The 16,809-nt window shown below is 50.5% G+C and overlaps 2 protein-coding genes and 1 long non-coding RNA gene across 11 annotated transcripts in view; 1 reads left to right on the forward strand and 2 right to left on the reverse strand.

The window, feature by feature from the left end:
- Window positions 1-9,422, reverse strand: part of LOC147256770 (uncharacterized) — a 23,898-nt gene extending 14,476 nt beyond the window's left edge. For 2 of the 4 annotated variants that reach the window (XM_086210353.1, XM_086210352.1), the window contains exons 1-2: window positions 8,913-9,422; window positions 2,174-2,249 (exon numbers count right to left, since the gene is read on the reverse strand). In XM_086210353.1, the coding sequence (XP_086066479.1) occupies window positions 2,174-2,249; window positions 8,913-9,094 (258 nt within the window). In that variant the 5' untranslated portion in view covers window positions 9,095-9,422. Of the gene's footprint in view, window positions 1-2,173; window positions 2,250-5,229; window positions 5,336-5,907; window positions 6,140-8,912 lie in introns of those variants that run through there. The other 2 variants (XM_086210354.1, XM_086210355.1) reach the window with 2 other exon arrangements.
- tmem176 (transmembrane protein 176) lies at window positions 8,080-16,222 on the forward strand. Of its 5 annotated transcripts, none has more exons than XM_086210358.1 (7): window positions 8,080-9,171; window positions 9,684-9,812; window positions 10,466-10,576; window positions 10,674-10,730; window positions 11,339-11,485; window positions 11,944-12,060; window positions 16,009-16,222. In XM_086210358.1, the coding sequence occupies exons 2-7, from the start codon at window positions 9,687-9,689 to the stop codon at window positions 16,087-16,089; spliced, it is 639 nt and encodes a 212-aa protein (XP_086066484.1). In that variant the 5' UTR covers window positions 8,080-9,171; window positions 9,684-9,686; the 3' UTR covers window positions 16,090-16,222. The 5 variants fall into 5 exon arrangements, with proteins under 5 accessions (XP_086066484.1, XP_086066486.1, XP_086066485.1 ...); XM_086210359.1 differs by lacking the exon at window positions 16,009-16,222 and adding an exon at window positions 12,241-13,079 and having other exon boundaries at window positions 8,082-9,171; XM_086210356.1 differs by lacking the exon at window positions 16,009-16,222 and adding an exon at window positions 13,129-15,300 and having other exon boundaries at window positions 8,085-9,171.
- On the reverse strand, window positions 10,795-13,778 carry LOC147256772 (uncharacterized). Of its 2 annotated transcripts, XR_015117509.1 has the most exons (4): window positions 13,200-13,778; window positions 11,556-12,093; window positions 11,267-11,436; window positions 10,795-11,160 (listed from the first exon to the last, which is right to left on the reverse strand). It is a non-coding gene; the product is annotated as an uncharacterized LOC147256772 (long non-coding RNA). The 2 variants fall into 2 exon arrangements; XR_015117508.1 differs by lacking the exon at window positions 13,200-13,778 and having other exon boundaries at window positions 11,556-13,140.
- Window positions 16,223-16,809: the final 587 nt, after the last annotated feature.

The raw sequence follows: 16,809 nt of genomic DNA on the forward strand, positions 1-16,809 counted from the left end.
CGTGAATGATTACACTTACATCAATCGCAAATATTAATATATAATGTTCAAGTAATCAGTGATGCCAGAATGAGTATTCTGACGGCAGCGTAGGTCCTCGGTTACAGGAGGGGGAGCTGCAGGGTCGGAGTCTTCTCCTCATGAGTTACACACAATTATTATTTTGACTGTTGGACAGCTCCAACAGTTCTATGTGATCAGGTTGGACCGTTTCTTCTGGACCTTCTTGCAAATAAAACAATTTTTATACAAAGTGGGTAAAACCCAGTTGTATCAAATGTTTCACCATCAAATGCTTTATTCACCATCACAGATGTAGAAATTTGAACATTCTTAGTCCGATGGACTGTGGGAACGCTGTTGCCCGCAGCTGTAATTTCTCTCTTCTTGCCTTTTATACCTGATTGATTTCAGGCCACCCAGCAAAACTAAACGGTGCGCAGCTACCAGACTCCTGAGTGTCTCCACTTCAGCCTCTGAAAAGATTTTTTTTCTCTGCCGGCTTGGTCTCTCTGTGTCATAAACGCTAGGGGTGTGGCTTTGCGTTTATAGAGGCGTGATATGATAATTAGGATTGATTTCAGCCGCCGAATTCATCACCAGCCGCTCGTTCTTACGCTGGGAGCGGTGTGGCACGCAGGTTACGTAGATCTCACCCGAGTCCTGTCGCACGCTGATTTCTTTGATCAATGAGGGCCACTGAGATGCCACATCCACGTGTACAGCCCACCTACCAAAAACTGTGGGCAGGGCAGAGAAAGAGGAATTACAACAGTGAGCTTCACATCTCAATGTGGCATGGAGTTGGCGCTTCTCGCTTGTAGTGTCTGAGCTGGTTATGAGTGGGAGGAGACGTGATTGACACACATCAGCAAATAGATTCTCAACCATCAAACTTGGGCTTCAAAAGCCCTGAATGCTGTGACGAGCCAGATTCCTTGGTTCTGAAGTCTGTAAATGAAGCCAACGAGTTCTCACACAATCATCCATTGGGCCATCAGTCTAAATGCTGTAAACACATGAATACTGCTGTGACGCTTGTGCATACTGACTCATGGTCCGCTTTTCTGGCTCCTCCTAGTGGCTGTTGCCATGATTATTTCCCCTGCGGAGCCCCTATCGTCATTCATCCATCAGCTGCTATAAATTGACCATTCATGGTTGAATGTGGGAGTGTTGAAGGCAGGATGTGAGGCACACGCTTCCAGCTAGACGAGACCTTGTGCAGCAGGTAATGATGGGATCCCACCTGAAGTCTCCACACGACTGGTACTTTCAGGCTGTGATAGAAAGGGGCAACTTCTACGAAGGCTGTAATGTGTAGGGATGGTGCTGCTGGGTACATACTGGTACACCAGCATACAGCCACACAGCTGCATCCCACTTAGACTTAACCAGTATTTGACCCCTGCATGATGACAAATACTCACTGAGTTTGATCCTTTCTTTTTTATTCAGTATCAACGAAGTGCAAAGTACTTTCACCAGTGTACCAGTCTTTAGAGTACAAGTAAATTAAACAAATCTGAACAAAAGAACCAAGCCTCATCTCTGCTGTGGTGCACTGCTTGCAGCATTCATTGTCTTTTCCCACTCACTCCTCTACTTCTGCAAGTCTCTGTTTTTTTGGCGTCCAGGTGAACTGGAGTCTGACTGGGTAGCGTCCAGGAGGGCGCATCAACAGCATCAGCGCTTCTCATTGGTTAACAAGAAGCACATGACTCCAGACAGGCAGAGGGAGACGGGACCAGCCAGTCGGAGCCGCGGGATTCCTTTCGTTAAAATAAAATTCCCCCTGACAGAGATTTAGAGATAAGGGACAAAGTGCGTCCCTCCTCCTGAGGGGACAGATCTTTTAGTTCCCAAATGAGGGACGGTTCTGTATTTGAGGGACAGCTGGCGTCCCTCCCTCAGACGTAGAGCGTTTGTGTCACTGTCACCCAGGCTGCTCTGTGAGGGTCGTCTGCTGTCTTCTGGTTCTCCTCATCAAGCAACCGTCCCTCCACCAATGAGATCAGTGGGATCTGTACTGTCATGCTGGTGTGTGAGTGTCATTGGTCACAAAAAAATCAGTTTGTAAAAACAGCAATGCGTGTAAAACCAGTACAGCATGTAAACTGTGTAGACATATGTTTACACATGTTTAGCCTCAGTGGGTGTGTTGTGGTCTCACCGCTGCAGCTTCAGGGTCAAACCAGGAGAGGCGCTGTAACCTGGCTCCAGCTGCTGGCACCTCAGAAGACATGATACTGCAAAACAGGAAGCCTACGTCAGATAAAACAACCCAAACGATCAAAAAGCAGAGGTCACCACTGGTGTGCTACTGTTTTCATTACAGTATGTAATTATGCCTTAAACATTCACAGTGTCAGTGTGATGAAATAATGGGTTCTATTCACAAGGACTTGCATTTGTTTTGTGTTTGCTTTCTCAAAGCCAGAGAATTGTTCTTTTATTGATGGATCTCATTGTCCTTTAGACAGACAGAATGTGGCACTTGTTGCCAGCAGGGGGCTTGAGGGCACACCTGACACAGAGCGGCCACACAAATACTTCAGGCAGCTCCCTGACAGACAAATTCAATCGACAGCTGCAGAAGTTCTGCTTTAAGAGGGGACTGTGTCCCTTCAGATCCACCCCCACTGTGTAACTCGCCAGCAACCAAATACAGGAACAGCGGCAACTCTAGTCTCCAGACCTGGAGAAGTTAGACATGTTCAACATCCGCCTGCTGCTGACTTATCTAATGTGGTTGCCAGGCAGCCACTGTTGGATGGATTGGTCACTCTTTCACTGCGTTGGTCACTCTTTCACTGCGTTGGTCACTCTTTCACTGTGTTGGTCACTGTGTCATCATGTTGGTAACTATTTCTTCTTGTTGCTCAGTATTTCCTTGTGTTGGTCAATGTTTCATTGTGTTGGACACTATTCCACGTTACTCAGCCTTTTATCATGTTCATCACGAACATCAATCCGTCCATCAAGATGGACAAACTGTCTGTGCTGACAAGGATGCAAGGAGAGTGTGCTTCACTGAGACATGGCTCTGTGGAGCTCCCTCTACCTGTAAGCGTGTGACCTCACTTTCTTTTTCTGTGTGTTGCTGAACGTAGTGCTTTGCTTGCTGTGCTAGCTTAAGTGTGATCATCCCCGCTAATTCCTTATTCGTTGACTAATTACCTGCACAAACTACAAATCTATTTGCTTAATTTGGCCGAAGTTTAAAGACCGTCTGTCTTGTAGCGACAGTCTTTATTTCTGTAAACTCTCCACTCTAAGCTAGCGATGGCTTCCCTCTCTCGCTCTCCTCTCTCCTGCTCAGTGGGCCACTGTTCAGTTCCTCCTCAGCCTCCTTTAGTGGTACTGATAAGTGTGTTAAATGTAGTTTGTTTGTAGCGTTGGAGGCGGGGCTTAGCGAGGTTGAATTGGACGGGCAGTGACTCGGCACCTATGGATCCAAACAATTAGCTGTTAGAGCTAGCCAGTCCCCGTTAGCTGGTGCGGACCGCCTAAGCTTAGCCCCGACTAGCGCTCCCCAGGCAGCTCCCGAGCGGCCGGGAAACCAGGGCGGCTGGGTGACTGTCCGAAGGAAGCATCATCCTAAGCCTGCGGTCAGCGACCAACCACCAGTTCACGTCTCTAACAGGTTCTCTCCACTCGGCGACACACCCGCCAAGAAAACAACCCTGGTAATTGGAAGTTCCATTCTGAGAAACGTGAACTTAGCGACACCGGCAGCCATAGTCAAGTGTATTACAAGGGCCAGAGGGGGCGCCGTTGAGTCAAATTTAAAACTGTTGGCGAAATACGATAAAATAGTTATTCACGCCGCAGTAATGACATCCGACTACGCCAGTCGGAGGTCACCAAAATTCATATTGAGTCAGTGTGTACATCTGAGAAGACGATGTTGGACTCCGTAGTGTCTCTGGACCCCTGCCTCATCAGACCAGGAACCACACGTTTAGCCACATGTCGTCGCTCAACCGCTGGCTGTCAAGGTGAAGGTGGCATGGAACAAGACAGAAGGGGGCCAGTCTAGCAATTCTTCACAAGGGGACTCGTTATTCTCAGCAGACAATCAGGTGTATAGACAAATACAATCGGTCGTGACAGAGGTCCAACCATCATCCCAGGTAGATGGAAACTGGTGCCTTTTATACCCGCTTGACAATGTTCCCCCATAGCCCCTACCAAGGGCAGGGGACTCCCTCTCTCAACAGAAAGCTTTCTTAGCTCCTGACACCACATCAACCACCCCCAGAAATTAACATTCTAAAATTTACATATGATTTATTATTACAGTTCATTAAAAATTGGCAAAACCCTCAATATAATAAATTTGTATTATTAACCATAGCGACAACACCCCCTCTCAATTTTGACTGTGGTCTCTCCCGGAACGTTTATATGGTGATCGTTCCCGCCCGGACTCGTTTGGACACGGACTCCTGGAGGACACAACAGAAAGGTAAGTGGCACTATTGAACACTGGCACACTAGTGCACTCTACCCCACGGAGCTTTGGCACCACGAAACCTCCTTTTGCTGCGCGATGCCTTCAATCCTCATCGTCGCATCGCTCTCTCTCGATAGGTGGAGCGACGCCGGCGCAGCCGCATCCGCCCGAGGACCACCGCCACCAATGCACGGTTAAATAATTACTGAAATAAATACGCAAAATCAATAAACAGAGATGCCATTATCTGAATAGGTAACCACGTGCGAATCCGCTTTGTAACTTCACTGTGCAACTTCAATAAAGTGCTGATCTCAAAGTGCAAGCGCCGTTATTAAAGTGATGTGCTAATTGTGAAATCCTGTTAAAAACAACCCCGGTGCAACCTTTATACATTACTGCCGTAACGAAGGGCTCTTCCTTACAATGAGTGAGACTCAGAATTGTTGTTGGTAAGCAGGGTGAAACCATCACGCCACATGAACACACACACACACACACACACACACCGCCAGTCTGTCTTCACGCTCTGTAACGGAGGACGACGATTGCTAGTTGTAAAAAACGAGATTTCCCTTCTGACACCAGTGTCTCGACCCTCTGATTCCTCGTATCCACCTCTTTGGGCCACAAGTGTCTAAAATGTCCTGTAGACGGTGAGTGATGAGCCACTGAGCTCCACTGAGCTCCAGCTTGAGGATGTGATCACTAACAGTCCTATCTAGGAGTGTCAGTGGTGGATATCAAGGACGCGCGAGTCCACTACTCACATTTTTCCACAGAAGGGAGACTGCAGGAGCCTGAGGGAGAGCTGCGCACGACTGGAGCGAACAGCCGGATCACAACAGTCCCTCCATGATCACTGAGGTTTTTTGGCTCAAAACAAAACAAAACAAACATTTTTCCATTTTTGTCAACTATAAAAAAGAGAAACAATTTAAAAAGACACCAAATGTAGTTATTTACAAATTATATTTTCTGATGGTTTCATCACAGTCAGTAGAACGGTGGACAGACAAAAGCCTACTTAATAGCAATTACACGTTTAAACGTCAGCAGCACTGCTTCCGCCTCTTCAACTCACTGGCTGGATTTGAAACGGTCGAGTCCCAGCTTAGTGGACCCTGAAACATTTAGTGGCTGAATGGACGGACCAGCTGGCTGGAAGCTAGCAGCATTACTGCTGGCAACCCTGCCCTCCAGTTTCAGGGGGAGGATCCCTTGTGTTTCATGGGTCAAGGAGTAATGGTGGCTATAAAAGGAGCGTTTTTCAGACGGACACTGGCTGAACAATTCCCAGATAACTATGAACTGAGCAGTGCGACTGCCTGTGGTTAAGTGAAAGACACGAGATAGGAGATTTCACTTGAATGCCTCGTCACAACTCCTGTGTGGGAACGCAGAGCAGCAGGAAGGAAAGAAGAGCAAGTGGAGCAAGGGTTGTTTACCTCGTGTGTGTCCGGGAGGAAGAAGGGATTGACAAACAGCGCACAGAACAAGAGAAAAAAAGAGTGTGAGGGAGAGTGTTGGTTCATAAAAAACACGTCAGAATCCTCTTGGGAAAACAGGAATGCTGTGAGATGAGAAGCAGATGTGCCAAAGGAGGAAGAGCAAAGGAAGAGGAGAACATGGGGGGGGGGGTAACGAGAGCCTGCAGAAGTGACAGGAACATTCCGTCCACGCCACGGCGGCCTCATCCCTGTTGGTACCACGCCACAGTCGGCCCGTGAAAGCTAAACCCACGATTACCTCCTTATCCTGCGTGCCCGCTGTCCAACATGAGTCAGCAAAACCAGCAAAGAAGGAAGGAGAGCACCACCACCACGAGAACCGCCTGCTCTCCAGCAGAGGGGGCGCGCAGGTGAAAACCCTTCACTCAAAGGTTGCAAGAGGTTTGGTGGTGCCCTCAAGTTAGTGGGAGGGTTGACAGGAAGGGCAGCACAACAGCAAGACTAGAAATGCCCCCCACCTTCCTGGACACCACACCCACAAACCAAGGGTGTGGACCCTCAGGTGGGTCGTTCACATGGGGAGGGACGTGACACCTGCAGGCCCGATTGGCTCTTGGATCCCCTTCTGCTCCCATCTTGTTCAGGTCCCCATCAGTCTGTCAAGTTCTCTCCCTCCTTTGTTCCTCTTTTCTTTCCTCTCTGTCTCTGTGCATTCCTCCATTTCTCTCTCCCTCCTTTCTCTCTACGTCTCCCTCTTTCCTGTCTCTTTCTTTCTACTTTCGATCTCTATTTCTTTTCCATCTTTGCATCCCTGTCCTCCGTCTGTCTCTCCTTCCAGCAGGTCACCTTCAGCTACACTGGCTCTACAAGGAGGGAGGTTCTACACCGGCTCAACAAGGAGGGAGGTTCTACACGTTCTAGTCCTGCTCTACTCTGAGGGACGTTCTAGTTCTGCTCTACTAGGAGGGAGGTTCTAGTCCTGCTCTACTAGGAGGGAGGTTCTACACCAGCTCTACAAGGAGGGAGGTTCTACACCTGCTCCACTAGGAGGGAGGTTCTACACCGGCTCTCCTAGGAGGGAGGTTCTACACCGGCTCCACTAGGAGGGAGGTTCTACACCTGCTCCACTAGGAGGGAGGTTCTACACCGGCTCTACTAGGAGGGAGGTTCTACACCGGCTCCACTAGGAGGGAGGTTCTACACCTGCTCCACTAGGAGGGACGTTCTAGTCCTGCTCTACTCTGAGGGATGTTCTAGTTCTGCTCTACTAGGAGGGAGGTTCTACACCTGTTCTACTAGGAGGGAGGTTCTACTCCTGCTCCACTAGGAGGGAGGTTCTAGTCCTGCTCCACTAGAGGGAGGTTCTACACCTGCTCTCCTTGGAGGGAGGTTCTAGTCCTGCTCCACTAGGAGGGAGGTTCTACTCCTGCTCTACTCTGAGGGACGCTCTAGTTCTGCTCTACTAGGAGGGAGGTTCTACACTGGCTCTACTAGGAGGGAGGTTCTACACCGGCTCCACTAGGAGGGAGGTTCTACACCGGCTCTCCTCGGAGGGAGGTTCTACACCAGCTCTACTAGGAGGGAGGTTCTACACCGGCTCCACTAGGAGGGAGGTTCTACACCGGCTCTCCTCGGAGGGAGGTTCTACACCAGCTCTACTAGGAGGGAGGTTCTACTCCTGCTCCACTAGGAGGGAGGTTCTACACCTGCTCTCCTTGGAGGGAGGTTCTAGTCCTGCTCCACTAGGAGGGAGGTTCTAGTCCTGCTCTACTAGGAGGGAGGTTCTACACCGGCTCTACAAGGAGGGAGGTTCTACACGTTCTAGTCCTGCTCTACTCTGAGGGACGTTCTAGTTCTGCTCTACTAGGAGGGAGGTTCTAGTCCTGCTCTACTAGGAGGGAGGTTCTACACCAGCTCTACAAGGAGGGAGGTTCTACACCTGCTCCACTAGGAGGGAGGTTCTACACCGGCTCTCCTAGGAGGGAGGTTCTACACCGGCTCCACTAGGAGGGAGGTTCTACACCTGCTCCACTAGGAGGGAGGTTCTACACCGGCTCTACTAGGAGGGAGGTTCTACACCGGCTCCACTAGGAGGGAGGTTCTACACCTGCTCCACTAGGAGGGACGTTCTAGTCCTGCTCTACTCTGAGGGATGTTCTAGTTCTGCTCTACTAGGAGGGAGGTTCTACACCTGTTCTACTAGGAGGGAGGTTCTACTCCTGCTCCACTAGGAGGGAGGTTCTAGTCCTGCTCCACTAGAGGGAGGTTCTACACCTGCTCTCCTTGGAGGGAGGTTCTAGTCCTGCTCCACTAGGAGGGAGGTTCTACTCCTGCTCTACTCTGAGGGACGCTCTAGTTCTGCTCTACTAGGAGGGAGGTTCTACACTGGCTCTACTAGGAGGGAGGTTCTACACCAGCTCCACTAGGAGGGAGGTTCTACACCGGCTCTCCTCGGAGGGAGGTTCTACACCAGCTCTACTAGGAGGGAGGTTCTACACCGGCTCCACTAGGAGGGAGGTTCTACACCGGCTCTCCTCGGAGGGAGGTTCTAGTCCTGCTCTACTAGGAGGGACGTTCTAGTCCTGCTCTACTAGAAGGGAGGTTCTACACCTGCTCTACTAGGAGGGAGGTTCTAGTCCTGCTCTACTAGGAGGGACGTTCTAGTCCTACTCTACTCAGAGGGACGTTCTAGTCCTGCTCCACTAGGAGGGAGGCAGCAGGACAGATGGAGACACACAGGATACTGACTGGACGAATGTGAAGGATCATTTGTCCAGTGGTTGGACAGAAAATGCTGTGAAATCAACCAGACAGAGAGGCAGCAGGACAGGTGACCAGACCAGATACCAGGACAGAGTATTACTACAAGTACATTTACCTGCATGTACTCCTCACATCTTCTGGTAAAGCCTTGGAGTCGAACAACACTTATTTTCTTAATTAATTCATGTTCATGGTTTCAAATCGAGACACGTGTGACATCAAAGCACGCGCTTACTCACCTCGTCCAGGACTTTGCAGGTACCGATGACGTCACTGCCGCTACTGCGTCCCCCACGAGCGTTCCGGACGCAGAACAAACCGAACTACAGGGCGATCTCCGAGATCCGGTACCGGAAGGGAGGAGTCCAGCGGGGTCCCATCCAGATAAAGCGCCCCCCCATACACACACACACACACACATACGCGCGCGCGCACGCCTACACTTGGAACGTGGAGTGGTCGCTGAAGGACGAGACGTGGACCGTCCGGGACTGAGAGGTAAAATGTGTTCGATTATGTCGTCACTCAAGAAAACAACGTCGGTCCGCGTGACATCATGTTGTTGGAGTTTGGCGAGTCGGAACCTTGGAGTCACGCCAACATTACGCAACTCGTCAGCAACGACAAGTTTGTTACTGCTTTTGGAGTAAAAAACGGTTGGACCGCTGCAGGGAACGTGTCACGTGACTTAACACAAACTAACGAACTCGCTGCGTCAGAATCTCGGCATCTTCACGGACTCCGTCCGATGGCTCTCAGTGGGGGAGACCCGGGTCAGTGGGAACGGTTTCAGTCCCGCTGCAGGGGCGTGGCCAGGTAACTTGAGGCTCTCACCTCAAGATTTCCAGGAAAAGGAAGGTGGCTGATGTTCATGTTCATCTGTATCCCATGTTGTTGATAAATCAAATAATTCTGGCTCCGCCCCTTTCATGTGTGCGCGCTCACAAACAGAAAACACCAGTGTCATGTGGTTATAGTTGTTCACTGCTGCCTTGACCCCCCATGTGCAGGTGATGGCTGTGGCGGTCTCCAGAGACCTTACGGTGCAGGTGATGCAGGATGTCAACAAGGTCAAACTGAGCGACCAACAGCAGCGTCTAAGGGCCGCCATCCACAGAGGAGAACCCAAGAGCCTGGGAGTGAGTTCACCAGAACCACGTCCCAGAACTGCTGGTCTCCTCGATCCCCCTCCCCTCTCCTCCTCTTCCTTGTCTCCCCTCCCCTCTTCCCTCTACTCACCCCTTTTCCTCCCCAGCTAACATCAGCAGGAGCAGAGGGATCAGGCTCCAGCTCGCCAGGACACGTCTGTGGACGTGACCTCGGTGCAGGTGCCACTAGAGGGAGCTCACGTTTCACCGGTGGCACGCATGCCTCAGCTTGAGAATCACTGCTCTACTTCATTATTGAAGGACTGGAGTTCACCTCAGACAATCAAATACACACACCTACTCCAACTACTTCTACACCCTCTACTACACCTACAACCACTACACAGACCACTACATCTAGTAGAAACACAACTACATCTACAACCTCCACTACACCCATTACGACACCTTCTTCAACCAATACTACTTCACCTGCTACAACACCTACTACAACCTCTACAACACATACAAGTGTACCTGCTACGCCTAAGACGACACCAACTGCACCTACTACTACACCTAGCACTCATCAATAGTGTATTCAAACACGGCCATTTTTTGGGGGGGGGGGGGGGGGATATACCGACCAGCCTGGCCCCCTGCTGATTGAAACAACCTCCAGAACGTGTGTGTGTGTCTCTCAGGTGAGTCAGGTGATGCTGGGGCTGATGGTCATGTCCTACTCTGTTCCTCTTCACTACACTGAGGTGACGGAGGTGGTCCGTCTGGGTGTCCCGTGGTGGAGTGGCGTGATGGTGAGGACACGCCAGTCACATTTGTTTGTTCATCTCTTCTAAACTGAAGACTTTTATTAGTAAGCGGTAATGTGTGTGTGTGTGTGTGTGTCCACAGTTTATAATTGCAGGAATGGTTTCGATCATCTTGGACAGAAACAGCACCCTGAAGACTGTGAGTGTGTAGAGTTCACACACACACCTGACACAAGTCACACACACACCTGAGTTTTGTCAGGTTTTATTTCCAAAGTAACAGCCAACCAGAGATTGGGTTCCTGTGTATGAGGCATTAGAAAGGAGAGCAGTGAGTCAGCTGACACGCCAGCTCCCCTCACAACGTTCTTGAAGAAACACAGGGCTGAAGGGGGGGTTCGGGGGGATGGTGCTGTGGGGGCGGCGCTGCACGTGAACAGGAACGCTGAGGGGACAGCAGTCGGCGATGAAGACGCGCTGCACAGGATGTGACGTGTGGCAGAGCAGTGGTGCTCATGCAGCCTGCAGCTCAACACCCAGAGACTATCTTCAACTTCAAAGTAGTAGTTTGTCCCAACGCAGTAGAGCTCCTGTACGTTACTGCGTACCTGGAGACTGGAGAGCAGCAGCTGCAGAGTGTAGTATCAGTCAGTTTGCGTTGAACCAGACAACAAGAATGGCCGGTGAGGCTTGGATGAACCACATTCTGATTATCACCATTACATGGAAAGATACCTGTGTACTGCAGTACTCTAACCTCTGCTGCCGCCGAGTCGATCCAACCTGGCTTTGTGGTGTTTTTTCCAGTTACAGGTCTGCGTGATGGTGAGCGTGCTGACCACCGCGCTGTCCGTCACTGCTGTGACCATCTACTCTGTGGACATGGACAAGAATCCCGAGGCTGCCTGTGACAAGACGGAACATGGCGTCTGTAGCGAGAAACACTATGCCACCGTTCGTAGCAGCATTCTGAATACTGATGTAGATATTCAGCATGTTGGGAAATAGAATATTTTAGAATTACCAGCCAGAGGAAAGGCAGCCGTCGCCCTCCTCTGCCTCACTACCTGTTGACTGTTCTCCAGAAGCTGTCACTACTGGACGTTTCCCAGCTTCACTCCCAAACGTTGGCCTTCATACACTGAGAAAATGTTTCAGTTTTCGGGATTTTCTCCTTGAATGAGCTGCCTAAGACGACCCGCCCCGCCAGGTTGCTCCAGCACAGCGTAGTTCTAAGTGTTCTGGGCCGGACGGTTGGATGTTAGGCTACCTGCTCGCATGGCTTTATCTATAAATGAATGATCGTGATCATGACACTAGTAAATAATCGTAACAGCGAATGTGACGAAGGATCCCATCCTGTACATGGGTGTCTGTGGTGTTCTGACCAGCCGGTGACGTGTGTGTTGCAGAAACTGAGCCGAGGACTGAAGTCATCGCTGCTGGTCTTCACTCTGGCCCAGACCGTCCTCTCCGCCATCATCTGCTTCCTTCTCTACAAGCAGAGACGCACCTTCCGTCCGTATGCAGTAAGTGTCAATCACTTTCTCTGAATCAGAAACCTTCCAAAAGAAATAACATTTTCAATCTTTCACTTTGCCATATATGACATTTACCAAATACACCACAGCCGTTGGTGGTTGCTCATGTTGAGGAAGTTTGTTCAAGAATGTTCTAGTCACTGCAGATGTGCCTTTGGTCGACTCTAGAAACTGGGCAGTGAGGACATTCTGACAAAGTAGGGGTGGACGAGTGAGTTTAGTGGGAAGCAGAGAGTTCAGTTAAAGACCAGACAGCCATGCTGAAGCAACCCAGAAGAACCCCTGAGCCTGACCCGGTGGAGCAGCGGTGGGGACTGGAAGGACTGCAGAGACAGCTGAGAATGACCTTTAGCTTCTTCACCAAGACAAACATGGCTGTTGGATGCAGGTAGAACGGATCCTCCACCCTCGGCTGGAGAACTGCAGAGATGCTAGCTTGGGGATTGATATGGCAGAGTTCAGTATTTCTTGTTTCATGTTCTCCACGTTACCCTCTCAACTCCTCCAGCTGCATGAGCCCCATCTAATGGACGAGGACTGACGAGCGTTGCAACCCAACTGTTTACATGCTTGATGTTTGACAGCTGAAAGGGTTATGAAAAGTTTAAACCCGTCCCTCCCTTCAGGAGGCCAGTCTGTTCCAGATGATTGTGACTATAACTGGACTGTAAGTGACCGGCTGGTGGCAGGACACGTGACAGCCATGCTAGGAGTATGTTTGTTTCATCAGATGGCACAGGTATGGTCACGTAGACACTGACATTCCAAAGGGCCGCAATGTTTGGTTTTTTTTTACATCTGGTCAAGAAGGCGGAGCCGTCACCGTGTGGCTGACATAAACTTTTCTAAAGACCTGGATGCTCCATCAATGGGCAGGGGAGGGACGATGCCCCTCTTCTTCTGTCCAGAGAGGTTGTTGGGGGACAATGAAAACAATGAAAATGTTAGCCGGCCTGTCTTAAACTGTCATACCCATCTGTTCCTCACGAGGCGATAGTGAGCCACTGTGATCTGTCTGGAGTTGTGACTTGAAATCACTTCTCTTACTGTCAACAGTTTCTCTCTGAAGCTGCTCCCTCGACCCCGGCAGCACTCAACCCCCCCCCCCCCCCCCGAGCTCTACTGACCCTCCATCCTTGAGACCACGACAGACCTGCTGCCATCGAGGTCAAGAGGTCAGCTCAGGTCAACGTGCTTCTCTCATCTATGTGCCGCCAGACGGCGTCAAAGGCTCCGGTGCCTGATGGTCGACTCTGTGTGCAGGACCTGGTACCAGCAGAATCACATACACAAAATAAAAAATTCATGACGCACCTTCATTGTGGCAGCAGTTTAAAAGTGGTCATAGGATGCGAATGAGTGACGTTAGGTGCTGACAGCGAGGGAGACAGGAAGTGACATCAAAATGATTGACGTTGTTAAGGTTAGGGTAACCCTCATTCAACTCCTCATGGTCCTGGCACAAAAGTTGGAGTTGAATGAAAATGAGTGGCTCACACTGACTGGTCAACAAATGTGGGAGTCAACCCTGGGAAGGGGTTCTCACTCTTTACACCTTTGATAAAAACCCTAACCCAGATTGCATTTGTTTGGCTACCATCAATATTTTGGAGCTCCCCCAAAATTTCACAAACCGTGTTTCCAGGGGAGCTCACGTCACCACTAGGGGAGCTTTGTCCCCCCCCTTCCCTACCAGGAAATACTCTCACTGTCCATCATCACTGGAGACGGACAAGAAGACAGAGACCCTCACAGACCAGCTGACCACTCCTTAGCTTAGTACAACGAATGGTATTTGGTGGGAAGTGTTAGCATGCCTCCATTTTGTCTGTTCAGTTTCCACACCTGTGTTGATCAGATTCAGAATCTGTATAGAAGTCGTGATCCTCCTCGTCCTGTGGGGACGATGGTGAAGAACCCTATTTTCCAAAAATAATGCTTTGAACAGTCCATGTTGATGTTCAAATCCCTCCCTCCATGTTCTCCCTCTCCTCCTGTTGAGGGTGGTGGGGGTGGAGCCTATCCCAGCAGCCTTCCCCCTGGACAGGTCACCAGTCCATGGCAGGGCCAACACATAGAGACAGACAACCATTGGCTCTCCCAGCCACGCCTACGGTCAATTTAGAGTCTGGATTAACCTGGTCCCTCTTGATGTCTTTGGACTGTGGAGGAAGCTGGAGTACCAGAGAGAACCCAGCAGGAACAGGGAGAACATGGAGACTCACCCAGAAAGACCCTGTGCTGCAGCCGGGGCTCCACCCACAATCTTCTTGCTGGGGGGCCACAGGGAGGACCACTGCTCCACCCACAACCTTCTTGCTGGGGGGCCACAGGGAGGACCACTGCTCCACCGCGCTTACTGTTACTGTCAAAATCTGCTATGTAAATCAAGTTTTTATCTGAGTGTACTGTTTGTACTCTGCATATACTAACATGTAGTCCTGAACACTCGATATAGCATCACTGGTCTGTATGTAAATGGTATGTCCACCGTCAATCGTCAACTCTATGCTATGGTTGTGTTTTTTTATACCAAATCAAATCATATTTTCAGATTAAGTAAACCTGTGATCAGCTGATTTGTGGTTGATGTGACACTTCAGAGAACGAACCCTAACTCACTCTTGGTGCAACATCAGCCGCAATCCAGAGGACAGAGAGTCACTGTATCTTGAAGGAACAGCGGCTGTACTCCTGTTAGAATGAACGGCTTTAGCGGCTCCCCAGACAAGAGGCTGTGACATGAGGTACCGGTGGAGCAAAAGTAAAATTTATTTTACAAAAAAATACTACGTGACAAAAACTAAACACTATTACAATGAGCGACCTCTCTGTGGATGTACACCCTCCCCGGTCAAACGACAGCACTGTCGGAATGGAACCGGCAGCCTTTCACAGGAGTGCTGAGCTAAAGACCCAGGGCTATACCATATCAGAGGGAAGCTCAAATGACAATCCAATTCAACATTAACTTTAAAATCCCCCCATCTCTATACCTTAAAATACATCAAAATTATCACCACACAATGTTACTTTTTCCACAACACACAACAAGCGAGCGCTTGGTGGCCGGGCCTTAGCCCATGGGGCTCAACTCGAAATGGTTATATGGATCAGTCCCCCCGTGGACCCACCACCCATAGGAGGAACTGGAAGGGTCCGGTGCAGTGTGGTTTGGGCAGCAGTCCAAGATGGGGGCCTTGGCTGTCTGATCCCCAGGCATGGAAGCTGCCTTTGGAACATCGTATGTCACCTCTCTGGCGGGGAAGGAGCTGGAGGAAGAGGTTGAGCATTACCGGCTAGATATAGTCGGCCTCACCTCGACACATAGTTCCGGGTATGGAACCCAAGTCCTTGAGAGGGGCTGGATTCTCTCCTTCGCTGGAGTTGCTCCGGGTGAGAGGCAGAGGGCCAGGGTGGGCTTTTCGATCGCCCCCCGACTCTCTGCCTATGCGTTGGGGTTTACCCCGGTGGACGAAAGGGTTGCTACCCGGCGCTTTCGGGTCGGGGAACAGGAACAGCAGTTATGAGTACCCACCCTTTTTCAGACTTACTGGCCGCAGCTTGCTGGAGTCCTTTACTGTGACTGACCCTAGGAATAATACCTGGTTCATTTTGCTCTGTTCTCTCAGTAAATACATCATTAACTTATAAAGTGCGACACGTCTGGCTGTGAACCCCCGATCCCCATGCTGCCTGCCACACCTTAAACCGTATTTCCATTTCTGCTGCTTGAAGATGCTTTGACAGCCATGGTTCTCTCTCCTCTGTGACTCAAAGGTGCCACCTTCTGGCCCTTAGGGTAACTAGCAGCTTGTTGGTGTTGGGAGTCCCAATGTCACCTCACAGTGATGCACCTCCTCTCTGCTGTTCAGGAATCTGCTCTCTCATCTGTTCCTACTGCTGTTCAAGGGTTAAGTCTGAACATGTTTGCAGGCTCCTTGTCCAGAACCCCAGTCACATGAAAGCCTGCAACACGCGAGTTGGGACACCCTCAACAGCGCATCTTCCACCTGAGCCTGCGACAGGGCAGGGTTCCCTAGCTGTGGAAGACATCCTGCATCATCCCAGTCCCCAAGACGATGCATCCTGGGGAACGTAACGACTTCAGGCCAGTCGCCCTGACGTCGCATGTGATGAAGACCATGGAACGGCCGCTGCGCCATCACCTGAGGCCACAGACTCACCACGGTCTCGACCCTCTGCAGTTTGCCTACCGGTAGAAGGTGGGAGTAGAGGATGCCATCATCTTCTTGCTCCACCATTCTCTCTCCCCCACTAGGACAGACACAGTGGTGCTGTGAGGATTACATTTGTGGACTTCTCCAGCGCCTTTAACACCATCCAGCCTCTGCTCCTCAGGGACAAACTAACAGAGATGGGAGTGGCATCACAGCTGGTGGCATGATCACGGACTACCTCACCGGCAGACCTCTGTATGCAAGACTGAGGGACTGCAGGTCCGACTCTGTGCCCAGCAGCACAGGAGCACCGCAGGGAACTGTTCTCTCTCCGGTCCTGTTCACCATGTACACGTCCGACTTTCAGTACAACTCAGAGCTCTGCCATGAACAGAAGTTCACGGACGACACAGCAATTGTGGGCTTTATCAGGAGTGGACAAGAGGATGAGTACAGAAAACTTATCCAGGACTTCGTCACATGGTGCGACTCCAACCACCTGCTCCTCCACACCACCAAAACCAGGGAGATGGTGGTGGACTTAAGAAGAACCAGG

Source organism: Aulostomus chinensis, chromosome 8 (genome assembly GCF_037954235.1).
Source record: "Aulostomus chinensis isolate RoL2024-O1b breed Wild chromosome 8, RoL_Achi_v1.0, whole genome shotgun sequence".
In the NCBI taxonomy this organism is placed as follows: domain Eukaryota; kingdom Metazoa; phylum Chordata; class Actinopteri; order Syngnathiformes; family Aulostomidae; genus Aulostomus; species Aulostomus chinensis.